The 14,566-nt window shown below is 51.6% G+C and overlaps 4 protein-coding genes across 4 annotated transcripts; 2 read left to right on the top strand and 2 right to left on the bottom strand.

Moving 5' to 3' along the window:
* Positions 1 to 530: 530 nt before the first annotated feature.
* N7459_002292 (phosphotransferase family protein) lies at positions 531 to 2,322 on the bottom strand (the record flags this gene model as incomplete). The annotated part of the gene is made up of 3 exons (XM_056941477.1): positions 531 to 1,456; positions 1,504 to 2,181; positions 2,241 to 2,322. 3 exons carry the CDS (start codon positions 2,320 to 2,322, stop codon positions 531 to 533), a joined length of 1,686 nt encoding a protein of 561 aa, XP_056803332.1.
* A 570-nt stretch (positions 2,323 to 2,892) lies between these two features.
* On the top strand, positions 2,893 to 3,868 carry N7459_002291 (uncharacterized protein; the record flags this gene model as incomplete). The annotated part of the gene is given in 5 exon segments (XM_056941476.1): positions 2,893 to 3,089; positions 3,173 to 3,365; positions 3,390 to 3,591; positions 3,609 to 3,670; positions 3,713 to 3,868. The coding sequence occupies 5 exon segments, from the start codon at positions 2,893 to 2,895 to the stop codon at positions 3,866 to 3,868; spliced, it is 810 nt and encodes a 269-aa protein (XP_056803331.1).
* A 517-nt stretch (positions 3,869 to 4,385) lies between these two features.
* Positions 4,386 to 8,144, bottom strand: chsF (chitin synthase CHS3; the record flags this gene model as incomplete). The annotated part of the gene is made up of 3 exons (XM_056941475.1): positions 4,386 to 4,471; positions 4,558 to 5,363; positions 5,422 to 8,144. The coding sequence occupies 3 exons, from the start codon at positions 8,142 to 8,144 to the stop codon at positions 4,386 to 4,388; spliced, it is 3,615 nt and encodes a 1,204-aa protein (XP_056803330.1).
* A 3,181-nt stretch (positions 8,145 to 11,325) lies between these two features.
* Positions 11,326 to 13,573, top strand: chs3 (putative chitin synthase activator (Chs3); the record flags this gene model as incomplete). Its single annotated transcript, XM_056941474.1, has 3 exons — positions 11,326 to 13,189; positions 13,249 to 13,473; positions 13,524 to 13,573. The coding sequence occupies 3 exons, from the start codon at positions 11,326 to 11,328 to the stop codon at positions 13,571 to 13,573; spliced, it is 2,139 nt and encodes a 712-aa protein (XP_056803329.1).
* Between the last annotated feature and the right edge of the window lie 993 nt (positions 13,574 to 14,566).

Raw genomic sequence — 14,566 nt, 5'->3', positions numbered from 1 at the left:
TCACTTTTCTGGATCGGCGCTTGACACGAATGGAAAGCTTTATGAGCGGTCGACGCTTGAAAATCCCAGTCTTGTGACTTTCGTCCAACCACTTTGTCGGGCCGCATTGCAGACAGCGTGTCCTCTGAAAGACAACCTTGAGTTAATATATAAATGGTGGTCAGAGCTAAGTGATAGGCCATGGAATAGTGCCGTATAGTAATAGTCAAGTATTAGGATAAATCAGTTTTACATTTCGAGTATCTTTCCTTCTCATTATCAAAGCAACTCAAATTAGGTCTATGGATAGACCTAGGGTATTATATATAGATAGCTGTGAAGGGCCGTAGCTAGAATGAAGTCAATTTAGGTAAGCTAATATGCTGTCCACATCAATCCTAAGGAAAGGAATCTATGTGTTCGGTTGGACAGGCACATGCTGCCAGGCGGAGCTGTCAGTTCAGGCTTGTACCGTGACAATATCACAGCTTCGTAAGGCTAAAATCCCGAATTGACAGCCAAGTAAGGATGTCCTGTATCCAGTTTATAGACTAATACTCTTCTTGATGATCCCTAAATGGCCATCCCTTCTCCAGCAACTCGATCTCGTCCTGGTCCGCCTCACCCAATGCAATGAGAGACTCTTTAAGCTCAGCAACCTTCTGGACGGCTTCTTCATACTGTTCATTGCTGACCCAACCATCTTCATTAATTCCGCCAATTTGTTCTCTCCAGAGATTCACAACGGCATTCACCTCAAACCACTGCTGCTCTTGCTCGAGAAATTCCTTCATTTCATTCTTAGTGAAATGAATAGGACAAGACGCACCCTTGTTTTGTAAATAGGGCCAGTATTGCACCATGCGGATCAGCGCTCCCTTCAATGTTATGAGGTTTCCACTCCACTGTCTTCCAGCCCATTCTATGAGATGTTGTCGAGGACGAAGGAGCGGATCTCTCAGGGTATTGAGATGTGCCTTATTCAAGCCTCCGTTGAAGACACGGTAGTAGTGGAAGAGTAGACGCCGTCGAAAAAGCTCATCAGCTTCCGCCTTCGCTTCCGTGGATAGTGTCTTATAATCCAGAGGAAGAGATGGTTCTTTCAAATCGGGTGATTCTTCAGGGTCTGGATTCTCAAATGCCCGCGGGTAGCCTGCAACCAACAGACGGGGTTTCACTGTTGTATGTTGCCAATCGATGATGCAAGAAATAGCACCTGTGTCAGGGGAAATGAATATATTGTTTGGATTCAGATCTGGGTGACGAAGAGTAGGCTTGTGCGATGCAGGATCTTCCGGAAGAAGGTATGGCGTCATTGCAAGGTATTTGTGTAAAAGGTCAAGATATTCTTCCGGATTCTTTTCTCCAGGAAATATACCATTGTGTGGAAAATCAAGCTCGACTGGCTTGCCATATCGCCGTGTCCACTGCTGTTCTTTTTGTGCAATCGATTGAAAATATTCAATGGGGTCGTTCCCTATGTCTGTCAGTGAACGGAAGGGATAAGATGGGGGGATAACTAACAAGGTCCACGGTGAAGATTGAAATCTGCCCGTTTCCCATACCAAAACAGATAGTCTGCAGTGGGACCAATGCAAAATGTCTCTGAATCGTGGTTCGGTTCAGTGTTCATATACAATGCCCCTTGCAGTTCAAGAGGGATATCTGCTTTGAAGTAAAGACTCCCGATAGAACCAAAAGGAATGTCGAAGAACTTCTTTTCGATTTCAACAAAACTTGTTGCAAGCTTGTGCTGTTGACGTTTGGTCAACTCTCGCCACCTTGACTGCAAACAAACGCCTTGGGCCTTCTCCATGAGGAGATACTCGACCCCCGCAGGACTATTTGCACTGGAAGCATAGCCGTACACTTTAGGCACAGGGATACCCTTAGAGTGGAGATATTGCAATGTGGCAGCTTCGCTTGCAGTGGCATAATATTTAGGCCCAGCAAGGTGAAAGGGGATTTTAAGAATGGCCTCAAACCCGTCATCCATATTTAAAAGGAAAACGCGATTGAATCCTCCTTCGGCGAGTTTGACAATCGATGCGACTCGCCCGTGAGCAGGACCCAGGATCTTCTCAGTCTCCTGCATAAGGGCAGTGGTGTTAAGCTCAACATAGCACTCGCGCAAGCGAAGTTCCTCGTTGAAAAGAAACCTCCCAGAGGTATAGGAGTAAAGCTTTTGCGTTGCTAATGCGCCTGGGGCGTGAAGACACATTAGTAACTATTTATCAAGGCTAGAAGAACTGGCGACATACTCATGGAGATACGCTTGTAGGATGGGACCGTGTTCCGTGTAGGCGGATCGAAAATCCAGCGTTTGCGGACTGATTTGAACATTGGATGGCAGAGGGTCGCGGAGCAGAAGGCGTGCAATTAGGCAAGATGAGTGGGTTGATCCAAGGGGCGGCAACAACCTCGGATGTGTACTGATGTTCTGGCTTTTGGACAGCAAGAACAAACTGAATATCGAACGGCCACTAGGAGATGTGTCTGTTGGAATATGAAACGTCGTATTAATTCCAACCTTCCAACCTTGGAAGGTTGCATGTTTTGATTAGTTAAGCGCCCCTGAAATTGGCAGATTGGGCGGAATAGCGACATAGACTTCTTGATTATTTGGTCAGGTCCTCTAGCTGACAATATGCGCAACTTTTAGCTGGATAGCTGTGTCCCTCAGAGAGCTATGGAGCTCACGAGTCCGTTCTATTCTTAATTTTTCATTGCGGTTTCGCGACGCGATAACATTAGTTTTAATCCCTGCATAGCCCACTCACCTGCCCTGTCGTCTGTCAACGATGGCATCCCTCTTAAGCAAAAAATCTACTATTGCAATTGGCTTATGGTCAAATACTGTTCGCCCTGGGATGTGTATCCAGGCCGCTTGGTTTCAATGAGGAATTCTTCCCTATGGACAGCAGTCGCCTGGTTGAAGCTGCTGAGATGAGCCTGCGTGACATGAGGCTGGTCTTCCGACGGGATGGATTTGACGAAGACTTCGTCAAAGGTGCCATGATTGAGCTTCTGCGGGCATTGGATTTTCTCCATATCCATGGCGAAGTTGTGCATACCGGTACTGCCTGTTCATCCATACTCTTTATTACTTCGTGTGTCTGCTGATGTACTACAGATGTGTACCCTGCAACCCTTCCTTGGTGTCGACGATAACGATCTGCTGAGACATTTCGAGGAAAAAGAATTATCAACTCCCGCGCCTCATGCGACCTAATGAAGGGCCAATACTGCTATCGGATTTTGGCGAGGCTAGGATCGGTCCAGGACCACACGGTGGCGACATAACGCCTCTGGAGTATCGAACCCCGGAAACCCTGCATTATGTGGGATGGAGCGATCCTGTCGATATTTGGAGCGTTGGCCTTACGGTATGTTCATGCTCATGAAACCAGCCCTGTCCATCCCAGGCCAATGCTATATCAGTACAGGCTTGGGACCTCCTAGAGCCAAAGAGGCTCTTTACAGCACGCGATGAGGATGGAGATCTATATGACGCTGCTCATCTAGCCCAACACATCGCCGCGCTAGGGCCACCGCCCCCTGGGTTCCTGGCCAGGAATCCAGAGAGAAAAGCCGATTTCTGGGACGAGCTAGGTACGCTGCTCCTGCAGTGCAGTTCATGAGGAGAAAGACCAGCAGTAAGCTGCTGCTTTCGCTGTCGATATTGATCATTGTTGTTCCAGGAACCTGGCTGGGCCTTGCGCCCATACTATAGGACCGGACGATGGAAGCTCTTGAGACCCGGTTGGAGGATAATACAGGCTTTCTCCGGTTCATTCGAAGGGCGCTGACCTGGCTACCCAAGGAGGGAGCAACTGCCAAACAGCTCCTACAAGATCCTTGGCTAACGGGCGAGAGAACTTGTTCTTAAACTGAGTGTTATCTACCACGTCACGGCAATCGCGGTTTTAGAAGAACCTAGGTCCACACTTGGCCCGCTAGGACTATTCCTGCCGAGTAATCACCGCGACACATCCATGAATCCTTTGGTGGATCACTTCATTATTGGTTAGGCAGCGAGCTGTGGTAACATACAACTTGATCGTGGGAGTACAAGTAAAGACTAATGACGGAGATCAATTCGGCAAAGATAGCTCAAGTTTCCATAGTCACGATTAACGCCAGAACCGAGCCTCGACGGATTTGCTGTACAAAGTAAGGGGCAATGCAGAAAAAACAAGTGAAGGAAAAAAATAAAAAGCACCATACTAGTCGCACACGTGAAAATATAGCTCGTCATTCGTGCAGCGCCGTAAAGCTCCCTCCAGAAGATTCAGAGATAGTAGATTAAAACGCATCCGAACGCCCACCCGATAATCAATCGGTATGTAACGGGACAAATAAATCACAGTTGAAATATCATAAAAGTGGAAGATCGAAAACGCTCGTCAATAATCGGAGTATGTCTCGTAATGCGCGTACCCGTTGCCAGGCATGTGTGGCTGTGCCCAGGCACTACTTTGTAGACGTCGTTCTGCAGGAGGCAAGTATTAGCATTTGTGAGAGACTCGAAAAAGACGGGAGATTCCTGCATGCCCAGTAGGGAGGGAATGGACTCACCCCTTTCAAAATCACGCCATCGCTTCATCGTGATCTTGCTGCTGTCGAACTCGCCCTCGGATGCGCCGTGGCCCTTGTCCTTCTCGCCGGCAGTCTTACGCGTGTCACCCCAGCTGAAATCGTCGAACTTCCAGAATGCGTATGTCGGAAGAACAAAGTTCCAAATTGGGAGGGACATTAGGTAGATCAGCATCCACAGCACATAGACCAGGCGGTGGGCGGTAACGACAATCAGGACACCCGGCAGACCCAGAATCAAAGCCAGCAGAACTAGGGGAATGACCTGGACGGGCTTCCGGACAATCGATGAGACGATAACGTAGACGGTGAACGAGATGGCGGCCGGCAGGACGAGAGTTCCCACCAGCTCGATAAAGATGGCGAACTGCATACTAAAGCAGAATGTACCGCACAGGTCACGAACAAGGACCAGTTCAAACAAGTTATGGACCGTGCTGTTAATCCAGCGACGACGCTGGGACAGTAGAACCATGAATTTGTCGGGCACCACGGTCTTGCACACTGCCTGGGGCACGAAGATCTGCTTGCGCTTAGGGAATGTCTTCAGCATCAGGGTAGTCAGATACCGATCCTCTCCAAGCAGAAGCAAGTTCTTCTTATGCAGGGTGTCGACCACATTCTCAGAATAGTGCTCGACAATATCTGGGTTGGCCAGGATCGGGACCCAGTAGTTCTGCCCGCCCTTGGGTGCTTTGATGCGGTACATGGAGAAGCAACCCGGGAGGCAGGTCACACCACCGAACACAGACTCGAAGGATTTGGCTTGATGGTGAGAGATAAAGTACCTAAAAACGGCGTCAGTGCTATCTTGCATTAGAAACTGGCGAGTAAGAGCGGACTTACTCAAAGACTTGGATCATCGTGACCCAGCTGTCAGTCTTGTTGGCAATCTTTGTCTCCCCACAAAGACCCATGATCTCAGGGTCCTTGACCATTGCCGAAACCATATGCGTCAGACTATCCGGGAACACTTTGGTATCGGCATCCACCATCAAAACTACTTCGTAAAAGTCCGGTGGGATCCCGGTTACTTGCCACATGCCATTGAACATCTCATACTCGAGCTCGGTCATGCGCTCGTCAAACATGACCTTTTGCAAGAACGACATGAGAATAATTTGACTGTCTCGCTTGCCTCGGTTACCAGGCTTGGACACAGAAGACTCCGCAGGGGTCCCGCACTTGACGATAACCATCATGGGAACGCGCTGTTGCTTCTCCGGTGGGATGATGGAGGTCTCACCGTAGTCGTAAAATCCAGTGTAGACCTTGGACATGTTATGACGCTTGGAGCCAGTGGCCACGGCCACATATGAGAAAGGTTTAACCTCGTCCGGTGCAATGGTATGGTCCTTCATCATGTCCAACACGATGTCAGGGGTCGAGAATTCCTCTCCTTTGCCCTTGATGATACCGTCACAGATGACTAGAATGGTCTTGTGGCTGTTTGGATAATCGGTCATGGCAATAGAATCTAGAGTAGTCCTGATGCCGTCCTCGCCTTCAGAGTAACAGGTCACCAAGCACAGCGCGTGAGCCAAAGGGTAGCCGAACGGCTGCCATTCAGGCGGTGGCTGAGGAACAACTGCGTCGTGAATAAAACCAGCAGGACCGGGGCCTTCGGAGTCGGGAACGAAAGTTGAAAAGCCAGCCTCCTGGTCTCTTGGATTAACAAGGCTGGTTCGACTCGCTGCGGGGTTATGTCGAGAGTTGTCGGCACTCAACGTGCCCCCACTGCTGTTGTGACTCAATTTATACATTGTACCGCTGGTGGTCGAGGCCGGCATGAGACGAGATGTCGAGTTCTGACTGGCCATCGTGACATACTGCGGACGCTGCTTATTGCTCGCGCTACCCACAACGTACGGACTGGTGAAGCGGGACGTTGTTGGCAAGAAACTAGCGCGCTTGCTGGCTCGATCAGCGACCGGGGGATCGGTCATTCGAGGACCAGGCCGGTAGATGTCGTTCGACCAATCTTCGATCTGCTGATTGCGAGTTCGAGCATCCGAGCTCATGCTGGTTTTTTGTGCAGCAAAACGAGGGGACAGAAACCACTGGAAGAGTAATGCAAAAGCAAATTTGGCAACGACGATAGACAGGATGAAAATCAGCGAGACATAGAGCACCACCTTTGAAGCGATGCATCCAACGGTATCTGTGTCAATACTGCCCACTTTGACGATTTGCGTCAAACACTGGCCAAGCTTCCTCTCTTCGCCGCTCTGCAAATAGTAGGTGAGATCAACGCCACGGACGTCCGGATTCGTGCGCAGCTGGTCGAATTGAGCAGGATACGACACCTGGCTCGTATTGAACCAACGCAAAAGGTCAAGGTCAAGGACATTGCCCGAGTACACAGCCAAATTTCGGCTCTTGTTTTTGGTGTCTTCCCAGGTGAAATAAACATCTCCCGAGCCTTGCAATTTCCAGAAAGCCTTTCGCGCCGCGGCGCCCGTGTGGCAAGCCCAGCCCAAGTAATATGAATCCGTCATGTTCGGCTCGGTTGAACCATCTTGGTTGAAGGCATTGCAAGGGAAATACCAACCCAGGTCTCCCTGGGAATTAGTCGGTACACCACCACCGTCCTTGGCAGTGATGAGTCCCTTGCAAGCGCCATTCACTTGTTGGAAGAAGAAGCTGCCATCCTGACCACCGTATTTGTGCGGCAGATCGTACAGGACATTTGTATTCTCGGGAATGCCCTCTGCCGCGGGGTGCTTCGAGTGGGTCAAGTCATAAGCCTTGCCATGAAAGATCATATAGCCAGTGCCGATCTCATTAACCTTCAGGCGCACAGGCGGGGTGCCGCAGACGGTGGCAGTGAAACCGAAGGTTAGGAAGCCGACGAATGCAGCAATCATGAGAATGATGCTGATCAGGCCAATCTTCTCGCGCCAAGCGGTCCGCTGTTCCCTCTGTGGCATGCCGAAGCACTTGAGCACAAAGTCGGGGACCAGGCAGCTGACCAGTGCGCAGTACGTAGTCCACAGGTCGGGCGGGCGGACTTGTTCCATCGCCTTCTGCCGTACTTTTTCCTCGACCGACTTGCTCCTGGATACCCGGCGAGACGACCGCTTCTTTTTTTTCGAGCGATGTCGACTGGGTACCCGGTCCATGGGTTTGTTGACATTGCCACGGGCGCCGTATAGGTGCTCCTTGGTTTTGATGTCCATGCTCCGGGAGCTATTTGTTTCCGCCTCGCCATCTTGGTCCAATAGGGGATCATTTCCAGTCGCTGAGGGGTATGTGTTCATATTGTGGGATCGCTTTTGGTAATGATAGTTGGGGTGGTCGCTATCTATGCGGCGTCGCTCCGGTTTCACCATGCTCTTCTTGCGCCGCAAGTCCCCGCCCCGCTCCATGCGGTCTTCATCGGGGTCCGCAACTCGCCGCTGACTATGGGAGCGTCGGCGACGATGTCGGTGAGTCGTCGGCGAGGTAGTTGGACTGTCGCTGTATGCACCGGTGTCGATATCTCTGCGATGGCGTCGAGAAGGCTCGCGGAAGGCTCGTACTTCCTCGCGCCGAGGCGAGCCCTTGCCAGGCCTCTGCGGCAAAGACATTGTGTTCCTATCGAGGGTGGTCAGTTACGAGACAGGCAGGTCAGACTGTCGCGGAGATGTCGCACCTTCACCTAGAGAGTCCCGATCTTCCAGCGCAGCTGCAAGCACCCAGGGGAAGGTCTAGATCTGGGAATATGTTGGCCGTCACCTAGAACATAACCACTGCAGATCGACCAAGGCGGAAATTCCCGAAACTCCACACCACCCCGCGAGGCAGAAATTTTCGAACGAGAGACACGTCTCGGCCTGAATTTGCGAGCGACTCGAGAAAAGACCACAGAGCAAGTCTGGAGGAGGACAACTGCAGGTTCCCAGGTGTAGCGATGGGCAGCGGTCGGCCGGTGCAACGACGGCCGGGGGTGGAGAATAAACAAAGTGCGGCCCACACAAAGACGGAGCTGGTTTGAGAAGCGACCGTCAGCGATGAGACACCCGACCTTGAAAGAAACGAGGGACCGAGAGTCGAGCACTGTACAGGCTTGCTGAGGATCACGTCCGTGGCACACGGGAGTGAGACAGAACTCATCGGACTCGGTGAAGAAAGGGACACGGATAGGGTCTCCGAGTCTCAGCGGAGCGTGACTTGGGCCTTAGTCTCGAATCAGCGTGATCAACGGCAATGGTAAGCGGGTCGCTCTCCTAATTTACGATCACTTGGTTCTAGCTATCTAACTAGTGATGATTATTATTGCCTGCTGTCATTCTCTAGCACTCTCCCCCCGACGTCTCTCGGTCGCTAGGGGCAATCCAGCACATCCAGCCAATCACTGTCTCCGCGTTGAATCCCCCCAATTTAGGTCCATGGGTCCCAGGGTTCCAATCTGACCAATTAGACCCATCTATTGAGCGCTAACGTTGACGCTAGCCCTCAGCAAGTGTTAGTGCCGTCCAGTCACTTCGCCTGGCATATCTATTGGCCCTATTATTATCACGGATGTGAGGAGAAACCGTCTGCTTATCAGTGCTGGTCACGAGGCGAGCTTATACCGGTGGTCAAAGAATTGGGACTAGTAGAGAATCAATTACATCGAGAATATAGTGATAACTATGAGGATCGTGATAAACAATGCGGTGCCTGATCTTTGCATCCACGCATCAACTCCCATATCGAGCAGCAGAAGCTCCTGCAGTGATTTTCCAACCGATCCAAGCCCTCATTAGTCTCTCTGTCCATAGATTTAAGGATAAATTAGAACGTTCAATGGATCCGTGAGTGGGTGATATGTATATGTCTACTGGTGCATTCAGAACTTCTACTGAAGTCTATGGGTCCTCAACACATGCAACCACCCGGTTATGTTGAGAGGTATCGTACAGACCAGGTGCAGTGCAGCTTCATCCGGGCCTGTTCCGTGTGCATGATAGAATCATAACCAGGAGAACATGATCTCGTTGAACGAAGCCCAAGCAGACCCTACTCAGAGTGCGTCCTTCTCGAGTCACTTGTGCAACCTCCGGGCTCGGAATCACTGGGAAGCGCCCGAGCCAGACGGATGCCCAGGGTCATCCCTTGGTGCACTGCGCATGGACGCCACGAGACTTTACCAACTTCCCTTTCTCGATCCACGATCGGGCCAAAATATGTCAATCCCTGGATTGATGGAATGCCTGCTGTCGTGACATTCACGTCATTGTTCCTCCTGTCCAGAGTATATACGTCCCTCAGGCCCATTACTCCCTTTGGCGACATCGTACTGAGGTGGCACATAGAAAAAGCAGATGCCAGATGCATCAGATGCCCAGCAGCAAGGAGTGGCACTGCGTGGCCAGTATTGTTTTCCCAAGGTTCCTCAGGAACTCAATTCGAGAGTATGCCATGGTCCAGTCCACTATTACATATCCCTTCCATCCCTTCTGTGTCCGCTGTTGCGAAGCTGCTGCCTAGACTATGCCCAGCACAATAGCACCCATGATGTGATCAGAGTGGGTGCTGGCGATGTGGATGGTGATGGTGACGCTCTATTTTCCAGGTGCGCCGACGGTCACCGTCAGCTTGACGTTGCTGCCACGCACAAGCCAAGTCTCCCCAGCGTCGGATCTCCACTGATATCGATGTACGATCAGCCGTCCCCACAAGGGGCACACGCATGACGATGGGGTCTCGAAGGGCTGCCGTGCATTCCGCTGATCAGAGGATGAATATCAAGGAACGTCGGTGTTCGAGACTGCCTGGCGTGAGGTGGTTAGTCTCTGGGGCTTTCGCAGCTCACATTGTTTTCCACCCAGGCGAGACTCTGGACTTGGAGAGCATGGTGGTTCATCGCCGACGGGAGTGGAATAGCCGCCAAACAAGGGGGAATCGCATCATCCACCCCGCGTGGTTGCGGAGCGGTGCAGAGGATCGTCGTGGCACATTTCCAGCGAGTCGGACACGATCCCCGTGCATCGCATTGGGTTGGGTGCATTTCAGCCCCGCCGGGTGATACGACTGTCATTTGGCATAGGAAGGCTGGAAGTGCATGCGTGCCGAGTATAGCGTCGTAGATAAGAATAGAACAGGCCACTGGGCTGTCATTGGGGAGCGTTGCGGAAAGAGAGTCGACCAATGCCACATTTTCCGTGAGAATTATTCACTAGGTCGCAAGAAGGGAGTGAACTAACGAACTAGCGGCCAATTCCACTCCATAGTCATCCTCACGCTCACTCTATCATTGCAATCCTCCAAGTGGGGAGTGGAGGCGATTCTTTGTCGCCGTTGGCTGAAACTCTTCCCTCTTCCCATCTTCCACTTTCTATCTTCTCCCTTCCCCCCTCTCATCCCCTCGCTTCTCTGACTAGTTTTGTTTCTTGATCCGCTTCGACTCCGATGGAAGGCGAGGTGAACATCCACCGATCGTGCTGAGTTTTTGTCTCTCCGTGTGCCAACCTCCTCCCCAGCGCTGTACTTTTCTCGCCGGTCCACAGGCTGAACTACCAGAGGTTAACAGACTGGGGCTACCCGAGCCCGACCCTGAATCTGTCTCCACGGCCATTCGCCCTCTCATTGGAAAGTTGGCCTTGATTATCCGCTTCCCCATCGATAAAGAAGGAGCTGCTGCTCGGGGTGAACTCGATCCCGCCTCTCCATGTCGCAATAAATCCTCGCCCTTCTTGTCGCTCGTTGCTTCCAACCTTCCACCCTCGTTTATTCCCGTGCGTCTTCGCCCCGGCGTCAATCATTATTGCATCGCGAACTCTCAAAATGGCGACTCCCGTCGCAGGCGGACCCCATCCTCTCCCCTCTCCTCCTCCAGCTTACCTCCGATCCTCGCCTCCGTTTCCCTCACACGAATCCACCCCTCGCACGATCCCCAATCGTCCTCAGAGCTTGAACCTTGCCCGGACCACCATTGTCACCTCTACGCCCGAGTCGGAGAGGAACCCGGTCATTCAACATCCGCCCCGATCACCGGTGAAGATCGATTACCGGGAAGATCTTCCCCCGGCGCCTAGCGCACAAATCGAGACTTTGCACAATGGCCCAGCGACACCACAGCTTGAGCTCCCTGAGTTTGCGGAGATGTCGCTCGATGGCCCCGCGCCTCCGCAACACGCCTGGAACCCTGCATTCCCACCCCGAAGAGATTCAACGCAAGCTGCGCCGTATCCACAAGAGCGACAGCATGGCCATACTCCCGCCAGCAGCGGATCATGGTCGGTCGTGGAGGTTCAGGCGAAGGACGATCCGCACGGCAATCCTAAACAGAGCGGTTCTTCACTCGAGCGGGAGGGAATGAGCCACAACAGCTCCTCTCGTGGCAGTCTGGAAAGCGTCGCTCAGAACTCCGACGGCTATGAGCCACTCCAGTACCATCACCAACAGCAGCAACAGCAACAACAGAATGCCCAGACTGCAAGACGGTCGACACTAGGCATGAACCTGACCGAACAACCCACTGGCTCAGCAGGCAACTTGGCCGCCCGAAAGTCCCGGATCTCGAGGCCGCTATCAACATATTCTTCGGCGTCCGATTTGGGAGTTGCACACCACCGGCGCAATCTCCCGGCATCCCCCTATCTCCATGGCCGTTCTTCATCACGAAATTCCACTGCGTCTCCAGACACCCGGCCCTTATCGGTGTTGGATCTTTTAAACACATCCTACCCGCAGCCCGGTCCGACTGTGGCTCAACTGAACAATGCCCATCTACGATCGTCTGTTGGCAACAACGCCTCACTGCTCAGCCACAAGCAGACATTTGAGATGTATCTGGCCAATGTGAAAAAGACCGACGAGCCGGCTGTGTTGTACGAATTTGCCGTTTTCATGGTCAATTCCATGCGCGAAATGCCGGCGGTGGATCTGGAGGAGGACTCGAATTCAATCACGCGGACCCGACTCCTCCGCGAATCCAAGTCTATTTTGCAGCGTCTGGCTGACCGCAGCTACCCATTTGCACAGTACTACCTCGGTGACGGCTACGCCTCCGGACTGTTCAACAAGGGCAAGGAGGACTACGACCGCGCATTCTCTCTTTTTGTGGCTGCCAGCAAACACGGCCACGTCGAAGCCTGCTATCGCGCAGCCCTCTGCTACGAGTTTGGCTGGGGATGCCGGGCAGACGGTGGACGCGCGGTGCAGTTCTACCGACAAGCAGCCTCCAAGAACCACCCCGGTGCCATGTTGCGCATGGCGAATGCTTGTTTGGCAGGTGATATGGGACTGGGCAAGCGCTACCGCGAGGGAATCAAGTGGATGAAGCGAGCGGCCGAGTCATCTGATGCACAGTACAATTCAGCGCCATACGAATTGGGAGTTATGCACGAGACTGGATACGGCGATGACATATTCCCAGATGCCTCTTATGCCGCACAGCTCTTCACCAAATCTGCTGAATTGGGCCATGTGGAAGCTTGCTATCGGCTGGGCGATGCTTATGAACACGGCAAGCTGAATTGCCCTCGGGACCCCGCGCTGAGCATTCATTTCTACACCAGTGCTGCACAGAATAGCCATCCGTTGGCGATGATGGCTTTGTGTGCTTGGTATCTAGTTGGGGCAGAGCCTGTACTTGAAAAGGATGAAAACGAGGCATATGAATGGGCCGTGCGTGCGGCTAATCTTGGTATGATACTTGCCGGTAGACCATAATGGGCATTTATTCTAACTTTCGAGTGTGAACAGGTCTTGCAAAGGCACAATATGCCGTCGGATACTTCACCGAGATGGGTATTGGCTGCCGCCGTGATCCTCTCGAGGCGAATGTGTGGTACGTGAAAGCTGCCGACCAAGATGATGAGCGGGCCAAGCATCGTATTGCAGTCATCCGAGCTGCTGCGGATGGTGCAAACCCTGCTGTGGCCCCTCGTAATGGTCGCCGCCTGCAAAAGTCCGATGGAAGAGGAGAGGGTAAGTTGAGAATATGCCCCTCGATGAGTGGACCTTACGTTAATTTTTAGTCCGTATAGACGCCGAGAAGCCCAAACAAAAGCGGTTCGTCATTTTCTGAGTACTGTTCTCTTCAACCACATGATCGATCGCATTTCATCCCATGTCGCCCTGTCGGTCCCAAACCATTTACGTCTCCTGCAAATCCCACCTTTACCTTGATCTCCATGATATCCCCACATTGTCGATGTTAAGTGCCAGACGCTTGTCGTTGCATTTGGATCACTGACCGACTCCGCTTCCTTCCCTTCCGGCATTAAACTATAATCCTGCATCATTCCCTCCTTTGCAGAGGGCAACGCATCTATTGTTCATGTCATTGTTATCGCACATCCAGCTGGTGCTCATTGTGTATATCACGCCCTCCCCTCCTTGCATACAGCAGCGCATCTGCTCGGTTGTTCCGTTCAAGCTGTTTTCGAGTATGAATTCATCTACCGCGCACTTATATCAACCGGCGCGAATGAAAATCTGCAGCGTGCCTATTCTGTCTTTCGTTGCATATAGGGGTTATATCGATGATTCTAAAAATACCTACTTCTGTCATTCTGTCCAAGGAATCTGGTCCGTCCCTGGATATAGAACTGCTCGTTAGGATCTTGGTTTGACCCCATATCAAGACACATCTGTCTGGTGTATCCTCCAACGGTGTACTGGGCTCTGGATTATCATTGACCACCACGTACTCTTGACTCTGATCATAGCATAAGTGTACAAATAGCCATTACTAGATTCCATAGTTTCTTTTTTTTCCCAAAAGCCAAAATAAGTATACTTAAGATAGTAGCAATTCTATGCGAATTTATCCCAATTTATCTAGCTTTGGTCTTCCTTTTTTGCGTCTCTATTCAAGCAATCACAAATACAACAAAAGGTTCAAATAGAGCTCACCAAGGAACCAATATCAAGGATCAAGTCGTAGGGGGCCATTTTTCTAGGTTCAACCTTGGGTTAGGGTGAAGAAGCGTCAAATGTATGCAGTCTAGAATCGTGAGGTAATATCGAAGTGAACTGTTCTGATATACTGTCCTCAAAGGAACCATTGAAGGGAATG

The sequence above is a fragment of the Penicillium hispanicum genome (genome assembly GCF_028827665.1).
Source record: "Penicillium hispanicum strain IBT 35686 chromosome Unknown utg000002l_segment0_segment0, whole genome shotgun sequence".
In the NCBI taxonomy this organism is placed as follows: Eukaryota; Fungi; Ascomycota; class Eurotiomycetes; order Eurotiales; family Aspergillaceae; genus Penicillium; species Penicillium hispanicum.
The sequence above is the reverse complement of the archived record's forward strand: the minus strand, read 5'-3'. Positions and strand labels throughout refer to the sequence as shown.